Raw genomic sequence first — 18,609 nt, forward strand, 5'->3', positions numbered from 1 at the left:
AGGTAAAATTCACTGGCTGCTTGTAAGCTTTCTTTACTTGATAACAAATTATATGTACAGTATGTATGACTACTCAGAAATAAGCCCCATTGACTTCATGAGATTTACTCCCAGATAAGTATGCATAGGATTACCTCTTTTCCATAATATGAAGAAAGACTTTGACAAAGATTGCTGTATGAAATAAAATAATGTCATATTTTGTAAAAATCAGACATTTGGCCTTGCTCTTTAACTAATTTCCTTTGATATATCAATTTTTCTGCCATTGTTATTTGCCACGACTCCATGTCTATTTGTTTTGAGCTGCTGCAATTGCATGAGTGATCACCAGTTTTATAATCAGCACCTTCATACAACCCCTGGCAGCCCACAACCACCCACAACATTTTTATGGGGGCTACGGAGTGTCTAAACTGAACTCTGTATTCCTAGTGCTCCATTATCACCGAAGACATGGCCATATTATTTTATTTATTTATTTATTTATTTATTACATTTTTATACCGCCCAATAGCCGAAGCTCTCTGGGCAGTTCACAAAAATTTAAACCATAATAAAACAACCAACAGCCTAAAAACACAAATATAAAATACACTATGAAAAGCACAACCAGGATAAAACCACGCAGCAAAATTGATATAAGATTAAAATACAGAGTTAAAACAGTAAAATTTAAATTTAAGATAAAATTAAGTGTTAAAATACTGAGTGAATAAAAAGGTCTTCAGCTGGCGACAAAAGGAGTACAGTGTAGGCGCCAGGCGGACCTCTCTGGGGAGCTCATTCCACAACCGGGGTGCCACAGCGGAGAAAGCCCTTATAAACCAAACAACTGTGTTACCACTCATCATAGGCGTGCACAGCACATTTCATTAGGGGGTTCAGCCAGGGATTTTTTTTTAAGGTAAACATTGATTAAATATATAGTAATAAAGGACTTTTTTTTCATTCATCAAACAAACAAAATAAACGAAAACTGAAGTAAACTGTATTTTTTTTAATTAACAAGTAATCTGTACTTTAAAAATACACATTTTAAAATGGAGACTCTGAATACTATTTTTTTGCTGTAGTGATAACCAGGCATATATAAAGATACAGTTAATTTTCACCATCTTTAAATTTAATCAGATAATGACCTAATCCAAACTTACTAAAACAGATTCACATTTAAAACAGATTCTATCACATTAACAACAATGAGTGTCATCTTAAGTTCCAGCACCATACAGAGAATACACCATACATCAAATGCCCTAATAATGATTTTAAAAGATTGCCCTGTGTGCTGCTGAGCAAAGAATTTGGAATGAGGTCCAGGAGAGAGACTTCTGGGGTGAATATAGTGAGGACGAGGGGTGGCTGCGAGCCTAGCGTAAGAGAGGGCTGGCTGGCAAGATTTGGAAAACTTGGGGGAGTGTAGGAGATCTGGAACTAGGGGCATCTCTGGAAGGCCGTGAAGGGGCTATTGGCAGAAGACAGGAGATGAAGGAGAAAAGAGAGGATGGGAAACCGTCACAAGGGCACATCAGTCTTCTTTACTGATCAATTGTAAGCCGCTCCGGGAGACTTTTAGGCTGAGGTGCGGGATAAAAATACTCTAAATAAAAATACTCTAAATAAAATAAGGGCAGAAGAAGAGGATTGGCGTAGGGGGAGCCCTGGGGAAAGAAGAGAGAGAAATGCCCCTATGTGTGGGGTAGAAGAGGGAGAGAGGGTGCAGACAGGAGAGGTATGAGTGTCCCGGAGGGGAAAGGAAACAGAGGTAATGTTTAGCCTTGAGGAGAAGCCTGAGGGGAGACATGATAACACTCCTCAAATACTTGAAAGATTGACACACACAGGAGGGCCAGGATCTCTTCTCGATCATCCCAGAGTGCAGGACACGGAATAATGGGCTCAAGTTACAGGAAGTCAGATTCCAGCTGGACATCAGGAAAAACCTCCTGACTGTTAGAGCAGTATGACAGTAGAACCAGTTACCTAGGAAGGTTGTGGGCTCTCCCACACTAGAGACATTCAAGAAGCAGCTGGACAACCACCTGTCAGAGATGCTTTAAGGTGGATTCCTACATTGAGCAGGGGGTTCGACTTGATGGCCTTATAGACCTCTTCCAACTCTATTATTCTATGATTCTATGAAAACAGTAGTGTAGATCCTGCCTGAGACACCTGGGCCCTGTACACCTAGGAAACCCAATGCTTGTTGTTCAGTATCTAAATTATAGCCAGCTCCTGCCAGGGCTGGCCCAAGACATTTTGCTGTCCAAAGCGGAATAGTCCTTTGCCTCCACTCATCTTCAATTGATGGGTCATCCCCCCCACAACTGGTTAATTATTTAGGTGAGTGGGGGTTAAGTGAAAGATGACGACGAAGAGAAAGAGTATGAAAAAGGCAAAAATAGTTAGATATTGGGAGTGAGTGATAAGTACAGTAGCTAAGATGGCTTTAAAAAGGAATTCAATATAGTTATGGAAGAGAAGGAATCTGTGAACAGCTACTAGTCATGACGGCAACATGGAACACCCTATACGCATTTACCTGGGATTAAGTCTCACTGAAATCACTAGACAACTCCAGGATTGCACTGCAAAGACTTATAGAGTGATCCTACACCTGCTTCCTCAGAAGAAAGCCCAACCAATTTCAATGAGACTATCCCCTGACTGGACTCTGTATTTTGGTGCTTTTTGGGGGGTAACTTTAGTGCCAATTACACTCTGATATTCTATGTTTTGCTTTTGTGCAGACGTAAGCCACCTTGAGACCAACCTATACAGGCAATATACATATATAAAAAGCAACTAGGGTTGCAATCTTCACGCCACTCTTCCATTTTTTAATACATCCTCTTTTATTTGTCCATAGGAACCTTACCACACTAGAGGCCTTCAAGAGGCAGCTGGACAAGTATCTGTGGGGGATGCTTTAGGGTGGATTCCTGCATTGAGCAGGGGGTTGGACTCGATGGCCTTGTAGGCCCCTTCCAACTCTGCTATTCTATGATTCTATGATATATTGTTACCATCCTTGGGCTCAATTCTCTGCCTGTTCAGACAGAAAAAAAGTTCTACAACTTCCAGAATGCCCAAGCCATCTATGCTGGCTGGGACATGCTGGGAGCTGTAGGACTTTTTCTGTCTATAGGACTGCACCCTAACTCAACCTAACTTCGCAAAAGCACAAGCTCCTGGACCTAGTTCTAACCTTAACCCTAAAAAGAGCCCTGTGCAACCCCATGCATGTCTACTCAGAAGTAAACATGCTGGCTGGGACATGCTGGGAGCTGTAGGACTTTTTCTGTCTATAGGATTGCACCCTAACTCAAGCTGACTTCTCTTGGACCTAGTTCTAACCTTAACCCTAAAAAGAGCCCTGTGCAACCCCATGCATGTCTACTCAGAAGTAAACATGCTGGCTGGGACATGCTGGGAGCTGTAGGACTTTTTCTGTCTCCAAATCATCCCCCCAAGTCACAGAAAACTACAGCCACCCCCACTACAAACATGCATTCATTCAGTCAAACAACCAGGCATCCCATTCAGACATCAATACACTCACACTGTCAGCACACGTGTGCATGCACACACATACACACACTCAGCATCACTCACTCCAAAAACACACATGCATGCACACGTGCATTCACTCAAAGACCCCATGCACCCCCACATTCTCTCTCACACACAAACCTCAGTCTTGCCTCCTCCTCTATCTTCTCCTCCTCCTGCTTGCTTCTTCTTGCTGCTTCTTGTGCTTCTTCCTGCTGCTGCTTCTGCTTCTGCTGCTTCTGAGCTGGGGGTGGGGTGCTGGAGGCTGCATTGTTGCATGCAGCCCCCAACCACTCACCTTGCTCTCATCGCCCACCCCACGCGGCGGCCATCTTGAATCTCGCCCGAACTCACGTGAGATCTCGGCTGTTGGCTGGGTCTCACAGAGTTCCCAGCCAGCTGCCGAGATCTCGCGTGAGTTCGGGCGAGATTCAAGATGGCCGCCGCCACTCACGGGAGAAATTTAGGCCCGGTAAGTTGGAGTTGTGGTTGCTGCGGGCCCAGTAACCACAACCCCGGTATTTTGGCAGGGACGGGGCAAACATGGCGGCGGCAGCGTATTTGGGGGTTCAGCTGAACCCCCTGAACCCCCTGTCTGCACGCCAATGCCACTCATCCAAAGGGATATTGAATAATTTGTGAGGAACATCAAATGTGTGAGTCTTAGCCAACATATAATTTTTCCACCATAGGCATTTCTCAGTGAAAGTTTCTTATATTCATTGCTTTCTTTGATAGAACAAACTGAAGGATATAACTGAGCTATTGCCCATCTTATACACACTGACCCTGTTCAGATGGCATGCTGAGCCATGGTGCTTAAACATTTTGAGCTAAACATTATTGCTTAGTGTGCTGTGTGAACCATGACTTAGTGTGTCATGTGAACCATTCCTAACCATGGTGGGTCCATAACCATGGTTTAAACACACTCACTAACCATTTACTGCAAAAAGGTTAGTGACCTAACCATGGCTTAGTGTGTGTCTGAAGAGGTCCAATAAAGAAAAGTTTTGGGAAGTGTGTGCATAATTGTCCTTGTTAGCCCTGAATTGTCCTGGCTTGATAGCAATACCAGCAAGCGCCACTTTGCACAAGATAAGATCTCTTACAGGGAGGTAATTTTTCAACAGGGAGTTGCAGAAACCTTGCATGTAAAATCCTCCATAAATGCACACAAGTCTTCTTTGTCCTGTGTTCACACCAAGGAGAGCCACAATGTGCAGCATATCACTTTCATGGTGTAAATGTGGAACAATAAGCATGGGAGCAACTACAATCCAACCCAAGTACAGCACTTTATAAGTCCTTTCCTTTTTCAGTGGAAGAGTTAAGGATATCAGTGAGATCTAGAACTGCTGATCTTTGTCGGGGTGATGCCCCTTAGCAGTATTCACTCAGCCTTCTGTGAAAAGAGACAAAACCAAAGAATCTGCCTAGTAGCATGTTACACACCAAATGCAAAGATCTGGATCATCTTAATACAACAGAGAGGTCCCATTTTTTAATGCCTCGTGTCATGATGCTAGAAATAAAGCTTTGCGAGAATACATCAAAAGCTGGTTGAACTGATAAAAAAAATCACATTGTTCATGCAGCCACTTTTTAGATTAAAGGACAAATCTAGCCTTAGGATGCTCTATGGGCAATATTTGACATTTAACTTAAATCAAAGTTTAAAAAATTATCAACCTACATGAACTGAACTCTGTTGAATGCCGGTATTTCTATACCTTCTGTCCTCATTTCTTGTAAAATTAGCCATGTTTTCTTCTTGTTGCTAGTAGGCAAAATGGTGAACTCTGTGGTACTATGCTGTTCAAAATCTGAGCAAAAATATTTACCTCCAAGCTGACCTAGCAATTCAAATTTCACCTCTCCATACAGCAGCCATTTAATTTGATTTAATATAACAGAGCTAAAATAATTCCTGGCAATAAATCTGTAAATGACCCCAAAATACAAATTCTAAGCCTTTAGAGTTAGCCATTAACCTATAATAAATCTTTCAAAGATGAAATCAATAGCATATTAGGTTCAACAACCTTATCAGCTGAGTTTTATTCAATACGTGTGAGTTAAAAAAATAATCTTGCTGAAGGTAATATCCTCGTGTAGTGAGGCTGGAGACAACAGGGAGAGAACACTGGGGTTGGGATAAAAGATATGCCAGTTTAAAAGGTATGTCTTCTCCCCCTGTTGAGAGCAAGGAGGCTGTGCACAGCCCTACTTTTATGGACAGTCCCAGAATGATACTAAGCAATGTGGCAAATACAGAAACAGAGACAATGAATACTATAGAAATGTCAACCGTTAAAGTCATGGCAGGTAAGGCTATCAATGACTACGAGATGGTTTTACACCACCTCCAGAAGAAGAGGCAATATGCCCCTGTATGCCAGTAGTTGGGAAACAACAGCAAGAGAGGTCTGTTGCCTCCCTGTGGGCTTTCCAGATGCATCTGGCTGGTTACTACAGGAAAGCGGCTGCTGGACTATATCAGCCTTTGGTTTGATCCAGCAGGGCTGTTCTTGTGTTCTTTTGAGTTGCCTTTATCTTTTGTTTAAGCTCTCTTGACTGATGTGTGTTTTGTTGCAAGTTGTTAGTCCTGGGATTGTAATTACTCATGTCCAGGAACAGCGATTTGATTGTTTTCTAAAAGTGATTCTGGGCTGTGCTCAATGGTTCTTATCTTTTGCTCTGGAGGCTTATCAACAACAGTGTGAAAAGTGAAAGGATTCACCTAGGGGTGGCCCACACATTTTTGTCTACACCCATGGCCAGGAAGCAGGTGCTCACTTCCACTGTGGTGATAAGTTTGACTCACTGTTCTGGTCTATAACTGGGGGGGGGGTCTACAAGATTTGGACTCCTGTGGGCTCCTTCTCAGTTGTCAACCTTTCAGTCCTATGGCCAGCATGTTAGCACACGAAGGCACAATCATATGCATGTTTAGGCAGAAAAAAGACCTACAACCCCCAGCATGATCTAGCAACCATGCTGGCTAGGGCATGATGGGAGTTGTAGGTCTTTTTTCTGTCTAAACAAGCACCCAATTGTGCCTTAAGTACAGAAGCTGATCTGTGTCTGTATCCTTATTTATTTTTTAAACCTTCTATATGCCGTTTTAATCAAACAAGTGTCCAGTTTGGTTTCATAATAACACAGAAAACAACAGTTAAACATAAACACATAACTTGAGATAATTTAAAGTAATGGGAAACAAACTGATTACAAAAACAAGAGCAAAGTAAAGGCTGTTCCTTCCTGATAAACATAATTAGAATCACAATGGTGATTGGGTTTTTTTTTAAAAAAAAAATACCTGGGAACTTGATAATAAAATCATATACACTGCCGGCATTTATTGCAAAATCAATACTGTAGTAGAATATGAACATTTTTATTAGATGCTTGAACTAAAGTGAAGTTAGGTGGTGAACCTCTCTGGGGATGATACCTCCACAGAAAAAGGCCCTGCTGTGAGAACACGATCGGACTGAACAATATCACAGAGCAATTTGGTCGCAGCAATAATCTGTAACGGACATCAGTAGGTAAATAATGTAGGACACAGACATGATATTTCTGTTCATGGGCAGACAGGCTGCTCCAGCATTACTTAAAGATCTACATATTTCTTTCCTTTATTTTTGCAAGACCCCGAAGAAAAGCCTTGCTGCTACGAATACAGATTTCACAAAGTCTGGAATGTTGTCCCACAGAAGTGGATTTAGTTTTCTAGTGTGCTGGATGTAATGTAAGGAATTACTTGTTAGCCTAGGTACTTCAGAGTTCAGGATTAATAGCAACTCTGTAAATTCAGAGTTTTTCAAATGACCAGAGGCCAAGTGTGTTAGATCAGTATCTTAACTATATTGTCAAAGTGTTTTTCCCTTCTCATCAACACCACTTCAGCTTTCTCCTGTTTTTCGTAAAGCTGGCTGCTCTCTCTCTCACATACAGATTTACTTCAGGCATTGTGACAACTCAGTGACAGTATTGATTGTGGCTTCCAAAGCTCCCCTAGGAGGTTTCTTCTAGACGTTTAAGAATAAGGTCCTCACAAGTGAGGGAATTTTCAGACCAAAGTGAAATAGTTGCAATGCTGCAGCCGTATCTTAATCTGGCTACATTTTGAAAGCAGGTTAGCAGCAGTGGTTTTCTCAAATGTGGTGTGTTGAAGACCAGGGTGGGTGAGTAAGTCAGTCTTGACATCTGGGCTATAGTCCCAGATTTCACTATCAGGCAAAAGCAGGCAACGTATGTGTTGTAACGGAGGCTCTGACTTCTTATTTGGCAACAGAGGATGGCCCTTTTGCATGCATGGTTATGGTACTCGTTGATATGACAAATGGAGCAGGGTCTGCTGCTGCCTAATTGCATGGATTAAAGTTTTTTTAAAATAACAACTAATCATGTCCTGGATTGGCCACCCATCTTCTGCATCTATAGCATATGTTTGATGCCTCCAAGCTGAATTGGCTGGTAATTTGCCTGGTAGTACAATCCAGTCTTGCCATCTTCTTCCTAATTGCCCAATTTCATTCTGCTGCCAATGTGCTTTCAGTGGAAGAGAGGGAGCAAAATGAAATTGGCATTTTCATGACTCATGATTTGGCTCTGGAATGCCAAATTCATCACAGTCATTTTTGTGATTAAAAAAAAAATGTTTCCCCCCCCCCCCTGGTAGCAGTATGGAGGCAAAACTGAACCACTCAAATTGTTGTTCTTTTCTGTGTTTCCTACCTGCATTTAGGGCTGTATCTGGGGCTACTTTTAAAAGGAACAAACCAGGGGTTGTGGGGTGGTTTGTAAACCCACCTGCCGTGCACCCTTGGCAGGCTTGGATGACATAACAAACTGCACCTGGCGAGGGTAGTTATGATAATGATGCAGACTGTGACTGGCACATTCGAGGCAGGAAAATAAGCTACAATGACTTCTTTTCCTTCCCTGATCCTGCAAATCCAGCCTGGACCAGTCTATTTCTCCAACCTTGGCCAGATCTACACCAAGTAGGATATGATACTTTGAAAATGGTTTAAAAATTGTATATGGAGTGTGTCCTGGGCCCAACAGTTGTCACCACTGTTATAAACCATTTTAAAGCAGTAGTTTAGATCCTGCCCTTGTTATAAATGGATTAGAAAATGCTCTTCTGATATTTCTTTTTTGTATTTATTTCTGGACTGCCAGCACTGTCTCTCTGTTCCCACACCCAATGCATAAACATCAGTACCTTGCTGTTTATACTGTTGCCAATCTGTTTAGATGGAATATTGCCTGCTAACAAGTTGGCTGGATGTATGCCCTGGAGTTTGATTGCCAGAGAACAATGAAGTGAAAAAACAGTTGAAATGTGAAAGTTTAACAACTAGTATCGTGTGTGTGTGTGTGTGTGTGTGTGTGTGTGCGCGTCCCCAAACAGAGGCCATTATTTGTTTATTAAGGTTTCAAAGCTATATCCTTTCATCTGAAAATCCATTGAACTCAATGGATTTTACTTCTCACTAAACATGTAGGATTGCACTGTATGCTCAGTGGTTTGTTAGTTTGTGCGCCCCCCCCCCCCCCTTACTGGGCAGTTCAAATGCAAAAAGAAGTTTTTGTTTGATTGTTTCTAAAAAGTAGGTGATCTGTACCTTCCCTCTTAGCAGCCCTGCTGGAAACATTATCTAGCAGCATCTAATCATTGAGCAGTAGTTACCATGGGATAAAGGAAACGGCATACCTTTCTCTAATTTCAATGAGGTGCTGCATTTAGAATTTATATAGGCCACAATCCTGCACAGAGTTAAACTGCTTAAATCCCATTGAGGTTGGTGAGCATTAAGCTCCCTAACTCTGCGCAGGATTTCTGTCATGGTCTTTTGTGCCCCCGCAGCTTATTAAATCCTCATCATTTCCAAATCAGCGGTTAATATACAAGTAATTAGGAACATCAGGTTTTAGAAGTGTCCCACCTAGGAAGACAGAGATCTGGGAAACATGTATTATGATGAGAGGCTTAAGATGTCAAGTGAAGATTCAGTTGAGAGTAGTAATATAACCAACCAAACTCTGCAATTGCTGGATTAGAATAAAAAAAGTTCATCTTATAATATTTGCATGGATCAGTCATAATTTCTCAAAGAAATAAAATCTCTTGGAATGTAAAGCAATTCTGTACATGTACAATCAACATCAACAAAACAGAAGTCCAAAGCCATATGCATTGTGGTCACATATCTACTTTATTTTTTAAAAAAAGGTTAAGCCCTTACTCTTGAAGAAACTCCACGAATCGCTGCGAATCATGTAACCAGATCATCCCTCTGGTCTGGTCCTCTTTGCCTTTGACTGATTTTTCCTTAAACATAAAACTATGTTCTTAAAGTTCCAGTTAGTCCCAGCACTCTGTTCACACAGTAGCCAACCAGCTGTCAACCAGGGACATGCGAGCAAGACATGTGCAAAAGCACCCTCCCACCCATGTTCCCCAGGAACTGGTGTATATAGACTTACTGCTTCTGAAGTTCCACATCTCTTTGCTTAAACTGAGAGAGAGGTTGGCAGGGGGGGGGGGAGAGAGAGAACGAGAGAGAATGAAGCCTTTCCTTTCAGAGTAGATGACAAGGCTCCTATGAAGCCCTGAACACTTTTTAAACATGAACTACTGCCTCACCCCTCCCTTGACAACATTCAGAGAATATGGCTGGGTTGTGACAAGGGAGGCATTTGAAGGCAGCAAGATAATACTGAGAGGCACATGGGCATGTTGGGAGGCAATTGCGGGCAGAAGGGTCAACTAGGAAGAAGGGGTGGAGTCACTTGAGCAAGCAAGAAACCTCCAGAAAACTGATGGGGGTGGAAGGTTTTTCAGGATATCATTAAATTATGCACTGAACCATTATGCACTGTAAGAGAGTATAATATGAACGAAGTGGCAATGCAAACTCTCTGTTCTTCTATGCATGCATCTGAGGACCAAAACACGTATTACTTTAAATATGTATGTGGGAGTTACATTTTTTAAAAAAGTTCTCTGGCATAGGCAAGTCACTCCGATCTGACTCTTGGAGGTAGGGGGCTTTTAGGATCTGGATTGGGGGGGGCAGCACCTACTCTAGAATAACACACTCTCCTGGGAGTGAGTACTATTGAAATAAGTGGGACTTATGTTTGAGTAGACATGCATAGGATTGTGCGGTTTGTGGTTTCTTCCTTGTGCTTAACTGACTTGGTGTTTCAAGGCGAAATAATTTTCAAGTGGAATAGCATTGTACAATGGCACACAGGAAACCATTCATGAGCTGACAGCATTTGTCGAAGAGCATTCAGGATGCAAATAATGGGAGAATGCAAGCTAGGGCTGAGTATGATGGTGATTAATGATTCTACAAATATTATTAGCAAGAGTAAATGACTGGATTTGAACTCAGCACCTCCAGCTCTCCAAAGCACAGCCCTTCACCTTGTACACTAAATGCTCCATTAGTTCAGTTAATAGGAATGGAAGGAACAGTGTCTCTGCAAACCCATATTGTAAGAGTGTGTAATATGATAGCTCTAATTGGAAAGATTCAGGTTCCCCTTAATTATGGTGGTTTATTCCAATTTAATGAATGCTCTTGTTGATTTATAGAATCAACATTATCCCTTACGAGATCAAGGCCACAATTCTTAAACCACTGACGGCTACTTTTTAGCACTGGAACAGATGACGTGTATTGGGAACTGTAGCAATTGAATGTCCAAATAAAAGCCATAGATTTCTGGAGGAAGAGTGTCATTCTGACCTCACCAAAGCAGAAGCCTTGGAACTGGGAGGAAAATTGTCTCCCTTAGGTTTGGAGTTTACATGCAACAGGGTAGCCAAAGACCAGAGAAGTGGAGTGACTCTTCTTTTGAAGTCACATTTCTTGCAAGCTTGACACTATAGAAGGATTTTCAACCCTCTGATGTAAAAGGGAGTGAATGACTTCAAAAGAAAGTCTTTTGAGTTTATGCAGGTGGAGTACGAGCTCAAAGGGAAAGTATTGTAGAGCTCTGCTGCTTTGTCTGTATACTAACAGCATTTTAACACCTCCTCTTTACAACTGCAGATCAAGAAAGCCTCCTACTGGAATTTCACACACACACACACACACACACACACACACATACATATATATTTATATGTGGCCTGCAGGAGGGAAACATAGTTTGTGTGGCACACAGGAGAGCATACAGATGTGGTTTCTATAAACCGTATATGAGAACCTCTTAATAGTATAGGTCCTGTCCTCAGCAAGGGGCATCTAAATAACGCCACACTGCTCACCAATTCCCTGCAAACCCTACAGCATCACTGCTGCGAAGCAACATTGCTAGATTTACATGGCAGGACAGAACACAGGCTATCCATTCAGGAAAAATTGCAGTGCCATTGTCAGATGGTGAGAATGGGATGAAATAGAGGGACCAGAAAACCATGAGAACTTTTTTTGGAGGGGGGGATGCTGTGCAACTTTGAAAGCCTGTTACTTTCTTCCTTACTTTCTATATTACTGCTCTTACTTTGCCCGGAGTTTCACATCACCATGGCAGCCATTCCTCTAAGCTTGTCCAGCCTGCTCCCTGCTCCGCATTCCTGCACCTATCCTGCACTGGGACCTGCCCCTGGTATGTCCACTTTCTAAACCTGAACCGAAGCCACCACTGGCAGACGAAGGGACAACAGTGGTGACATCGGAGCAATGGTAAATCAACAAAGGGAAAAGCTGCATGTGGCTATGAGTTGGCGGTTGCATCATATAAACAATGGGGCACAGTGCGCAGCCACGAAGCGTTATTTCGAGCGTTTAGACAAGCCGCATGTCTGAGTTTATAAGTTGCCCAATATGATTTACCAATATCTTAATTACACATCTTAAGGGAATTTCCCCCATTTATAATACCAGGAGGAAGGAAAAGTAGATGTTCTGTCTGCTCATTAGGCATTACAAATCTCATAAACAATGGGGTTTCCACTGTAAAGTGGAATCTGGATGTCTGGACTTTCTGGGCAAGTTCAACATCATAGGGATTCATGTCCTTTTCCTCGATTCCCTGAATCAATCAACTAGGCTTATTCAGCAACTTACAGTATGTTCAACCAACAGAAATACAGGAAATCTCTCAGAAGCTGGTCAGGGTTAACACCTTCACCTAGGACATGTCTACACAGGGCAATATCCTGGGGATCGCCCCTGTGCATCCACATGATGCACAGGGGATCCTAAGAGTAGGGAGGGATGATCCCCCCCTTCACCGGGATATCGCCCTACCCTTTAATCACGTTTTTTTCCCATTATCTCGGGATGGTCCTGAGACCGCGGGAGGTGTGGCTTGCCATCGCGGTTTCATCCCAGCTCCTCGTGAGCAACTGAGGAGTGGGGTGGGGGGAGCAGGAATATTTTTATTTTTAAACAACTTACTTTTTCATTCAAGCGCTCGAGCGCTCATCTTCATATTTTTTTCAAAAAAAGGCAGACGCAACGTTCTCCGTCCTCCTGGAACATCACACACCGCGTGTAGACTGAGGGGGAGGATCACATGAGCATAATACCATGAAATCCCCCCTCCCTCCTGCAACCCTGTGTGGTGTAGACATGCCCCTATTCCACTTTCTGTCCTTCAGGGCTCTGAATTGCACCTTTCTCTGAGGTTCCTTCTCCTCTGGAGTTGCTTCTCATCTACTGGTTCTCCTGGCTTGCCAGGTCAGGATGTAGTTCAGAGGTGCACAAATGTTTTGGCCCAAGGGCCACTGCCTGGCAGTAGGAGGCCACATACACACATAGGTGCACATGCACACAAGCCTAGGAGTTGACTTGCCAGCGCTAGAGCCCTTGTTTATCTCGCATGGTAGATCAGAGATAAGGGAGCATTTCCCTTGCTAATGCTAGACACCCCAGGCACTGCTGCCATGGCAGGTGCAGGAGGAAGGATGTCTGGAAAGCCACCAGAAATGGCTTCGCAGGCCCCACTGTAGTTGAAACAGCCTCAGTTTTATTAGCCTCTGTCTCTGAATATCCAGCCACAGTCTCGGCTGTTCAACACCAGTCATGTAGGGTGACCATATGAAAAGGAGGAAAGGGCTCCTGTATCTTTAACAGTTGCATAGAAAAGGGAATTTCTGCAGGTGTCATTTATATATATGGAGAACCTGGTGAAATTCCCTATTCATCACAACACTTAAAGGTGCAGGAGCTATACTAGAGTGACCAAATTTAAAAGAGAGCAGGGCACCTGTAGTTTTAACTGTTGTGATGAAGAGGAAATTTCACCAGGTTCTCCATATATACAAATGACACCTGCTGAAATTTCCTTTTCAATACAACTGTTAAAGATACAGGAGCCCTGTCCTCCTTTTCATATGGTCACCCTAGTCATGCCACCCTCTAAGGCGTGGCCTTGACCCTTCTTTTCCCCACTTCTTGCTCTTCATCAGCATCTTCCAAGTCCCTTCTCTGCCCTCCTTTTCTGTTGTCTCCACCCCCTTTCACCTCACGCTCAGCTTTTAACCCTTTCCTAGCTTTGTCACTGGACTAGTGTGGTGTCCACCATAGTCCCCTTTATCGTGCCTTAGATTTTCCTTCCACATCTTTCTCAGTTCTGGATCCCATTCCTGGCTTGCTCTTTCAGGTCAGAAAGGGCCAAACTGCATTTTGCAGCTGAACCTTATCTTTATTTTTACTCTAAAGTTAGGGTGACCATATGAAAAGGAGGACAGGGCTCTCCTGTATCTTTAACAGTTGTATTGAGAAGGAAATTTCAGCAGGTGTCATTTGTATATATGGGGAACCTGGTGAAATTTCCTCTTCATCGCAACAGTTAAAGCTGCAGGTACCCTGCCCTCTTTTAAATCTGGTCACTCTAGTATAGCTCCTGCAGCTTTAACTGTTGTGATGAAGAAGGAATTTCACCAGGTTCTCCATATATACAAATGACACCTGCTGAAATTCCCTTTTCTATGCAACCGTTAAAGATACAGGAGCCCTGTCCTCCTTTTCTTATAGTCACCCTACTAACGTAGGCATGCATAGCCCCGATTCAGCACATGCCTGGTGAAACCTGTATACAAAGAGAGGGAGGGGGAGTGATGCTGCCAATCCAGCCAAAATGAGGCTGGGTCACATGAGGCAGACCTGCCCAATTCTTCTCTCGTGAGATGTGATTCCTGCTTTTCATGTGATTTTGCCTTCGAAATCTCACAATGGCCAGGATCACCAGCTATCACAACGTTTCCTTTTGTTTCATTTTGCTGGGCTGTGGTAATTGTTTAGTGTGTTGGAGCTCAGCCCTCATGTCTGCCTTGCCTTTTGAGTGAGTTACTTGTTCTTAGTTACTCACCTTGCCCCCAGTGGCAGCCTTCTTGCGGTGGAGCTCACAACTGTTTCCCCAATTACCAAATGAACCCACCAGCTCTGGTTTAACCTTAAATTGCAGAGTTGCAGGTGTGTATATATATAGAAAGATTTTTTTATTTAATAAACAAGAACCAAAAAATGACACAAAGGTATATAGATATAGATTTTAAAAGCTTTTAAAAGATTTAGAGTTTTGATTGTAATGCTTTTGTGCTGGTTTTTTTCTTCTTTTTCTTCTTCTTCTTCTTCTTCAAGGCAACCGATGTGAAGTGGATATAGATGAATGTATCTCAGCACCTTGTCTTAACAACGGAAGCTGCATTGATGGCATCAACTACTATAAGTGCTACTGCCGAAGTGGTTTTATTGGAATGAACTGTGAAACAAATGCTGATGAATGCACATCAGCGCCTTGTCTTCATGGGAGGTGGCTATTTTTATTTTTATTTTACTATTATTACCCTTAAGGAAAAAAGAAGAAGAAGAGGAACTAGCAACATTTAAGATTTAATGTCAGGGAAGGTTGCTGAAGATACTTCTAATTACGCCATTCCATAAAGTAAAAGTACAGGCACAGTTAAAGGATGACAGATGTTGCCAGTTTAAGCTAATGCAATATAGTGCTACATTATCTCATTTCTTCTTTCATTTGAGTGCAATAACATAAAGTAATTTTCAATAACTGTGCATTAATTAGACTTTAATATACTTGCAAGTACTACTTCAGCCTTTGCATTCCAGCAGGTTGAAATAAGATTCTCTTCCTTTGGAGAGTAGCAGCATATGTGTGCATGTTTAAAGTACATCAGGAAGGGACTGACACAATCAAGTTATAGGGACATTTCTATCATGTTTAATGGGGTACAACCAGGATTAGTCTGAAATTTATGTTTGGGTACAACAGAATAATAAGTCTGGTGCGGCATCGCATAAATGCCGAGTGATTTATAACACAGGACTTCTTTTTTCAGATGCATTGATCTCATAGATGGATTTCAATGTAGCTGCGAAGCTGGATGGACCAGTTCAAGATGTGAAATTGATGTTAATGTAAGTCTGGAGCAGATAGAGGGGGGCACAGGGGTGGGTGTGCAGAAAATCACTTCCCTTCCCCTTCAATTGGCAGAAGCCTTCACTGAATAAAAGACCCTTCCATGAACAATACAACCACTGTTATAAAACAAATGGATCTTATTGATTGATTGATTGATTGATTGATTGATTGCATTTCTATACCACCCAATATCCGAATCTCTCTGGGTGGTTCACATATAACTCTGGCCATTTCTGCACCTACCTTTTTTCCAGGGATCATTCCTGTGCATGCAAATGACACACAAGGGATCCTGGGAGCAGGCAGGGATGATCCCTCCATTTTTCTGGGATAATCCTTAGGTGTAGAAAGGCCTAATTCTGTTGTTGTTGTTTTTGTTATAAAATGGGGGAGTAGGTGATATTGGCCACCCACAGCTTTTTGCATATTGTTTCAGTTTTCTTATTACACCATTAATTGACTATGTATGTAGCACATTAGTGCTAGGAAGCATTTTATTATAATTGTTTGCAGGGATGTCATAGCCCTAACCGTATTAAATATTTCAATAATTTGATAGGCCTTAGGAATTACATTTAAACTCTATTTACTACCTGCAGTCAGCACTCCAGGAGAATACATATCTTTATCCTTTGGAATGTCTATATTTCTTTTGATGTTCAGTAGGCCATAATATGAACTAATTAAGTTTTAGTTCATCTTCTGCCTGATGCCATGCAGGTTGTGACATATTGCAACTTCAGCACATTGCCGGGTCCTGAAAGAAAATTATTGTTACTGGACTGTTTTGGGGATGTTATTAACAATGTGCAATTTATATACTATTCACACTGGTTATAGCTGTATGGAAGACCTGAATTCCATCATTGCATTGTACTTTGACAGTCAATGGCTGGCCCAAAATCATCAGTGAGATTTGTGGCTGAGTGGGGAATAGAACCCAGACTTACCACACTACACTAGACCTAAACTACCAGTACATAATACTGTCTCAGAAGACATTTTCTTAAAATATTTTCAGATATATATTTTTCACACTTTGCAGACTTTCGCCCAAATATTCTCCTTAGGGTGGCCATATGGAAAGGAGGACAGGTCTCCTGTATCTTTAACAGTTGTATAGAAAAATGAATTTTAGCAGGTTTCATCTGTATCCATGCAGCACCTGGTGAAATTACCTCTTCATCATAACGGTTAAAACTGCAGGAGCTCTGCCCTCTTTTGTATCTGGTCACTTTTTGGGTGGTGGCCACCATTTTTGCCCCACAAAGTCCCAGAACAATACTAGGTTACTGCAGCAATCCAAAACAAAACACAACATAATTTTAGTGGGAGAGAGGGAAAGGGTAAGAAACTGTGCTACTACCACTGCTGATGTTGAACCTTAATCCTTAGAAACTTGGGCCTAATCTACACCAAGCAGGATATTGCACTATTAAAGCAGTATATAAAAGGCAGGAGCCACACTACTGCTTTATAGCAGTACTGAAGTGCACTGACAACTGTTGGGGCCCATTGACAGATACCATATACCGCTTTCATAGTGCAATATCCTGCTTGGTATAGATTAGTCCTTGGAGAATTACTCCTACCCCTGGAGAAATTGAGTGAAATGGTCCCTCCAGTTTCCCTGCCCAATAATGGGATGGAGAATTTCAAGAGGCCACTTGCACACAACTATTGCTGCTTTACTGGTTCATCCCAGCCAGTACTACTTAAAGGAAAGGAACCTCTTGTGCAAGCACTGAGTCTTACTGACTCTTGGAGGGACGTCAGTTTTCGCTGATGTTTTCTTGGCAGGCCTTATAGCGGGGTGGTTTGCCATTGCCTTCCCGGGCCGTTATTACCTTTTCCCCAGCTAACTGGGTACTCCTTTTACCGACCTTGGGAGGATGGAAGGCTGAATCAACCCCAGCCGGCTGCCTGAAACCAGCTTCCACTGGGATCGAACTCAGGCTGTGGGGAGAGTTTCAGCTGCAGAAACTGCTGCTTTACTGCTCTGTGCCACACGAGGCTCTCTCCAGAATCTCAGGCAGAGGCCATTTTCATCCGTATTGGCTAATATTGTTTAACTGCAGGTATCCCTGTTTGAACCCAGTACTTTTTACATGCAGGTTCTCTAGTACTGAGCTATGGCCAGTCCTAGAGTCACCATCCTATGCTTGTGTACAACATACTATGGTAGTGCACACAGCTTACTGAGGACAATGTGTCTAGGGAAAGTCATGCTTCTTTTCTCTGGGATAGCACCTAACACTGAATTCAGGAAGTCAATATGAGTCCTGCTTACTGTTCTATGCTGCTTTTCTGATTTTGTGGTTTTTAGGGTGCACAATCCTATATATATTAGGTGTGTGTATGGGATCCTACAACTTCCAATATGTGTGGGATCCTACAACTGAGTCAGCACCCTTAGTTTATTATATTTCTTTAATATTCAACTTGCAATTGCTTTATCATTTTTGTAGGCCACCTTGGCAATATGATTGAATGGTGGCATGTAAATACATAATATGCAAATAGAAAAGCATTTCTGCTGACTTGACTAGTCCCATCCCTCTTCATATATTGTGTTTTTTGTGGGGGCAGGGGGCGGGCAGGGAGAGGAATCAGGAATGCTGAAGGAAT

The 18,609-nt window shown here is 42.3% G+C and overlaps 1 protein-coding gene across 1 annotated transcript in view; it reads left to right on the forward strand.

Moving 5' to 3' along the window:
• Positions 1–18,609, forward strand: part of LOC134398220 (protein eyes shut homolog) — a 614,610-nt gene that overhangs the window by 133,463 nt on the left and 462,538 nt on the right. Inside the window, exons 13-14 of the mRNA XM_063125472.1 lie at positions 15,183–15,354; positions 15,899–15,977. Of these exons, the coding sequence (XP_062981542.1) occupies positions 15,183–15,354; positions 15,899–15,977 (251 nt within the window). The remainder of the gene's footprint in view (positions 1–15,182; positions 15,355–15,898; positions 15,978–18,609) is intronic.

The sequence above is a fragment of the Elgaria multicarinata genome, chromosome 4, assembly GCF_023053635.1.
Source record: "Elgaria multicarinata webbii isolate HBS135686 ecotype San Diego chromosome 4, rElgMul1.1.pri, whole genome shotgun sequence".
Taxonomy (NCBI): Eukaryota; Metazoa; Chordata; class Lepidosauria; order Squamata; family Anguidae; genus Elgaria; species Elgaria multicarinata.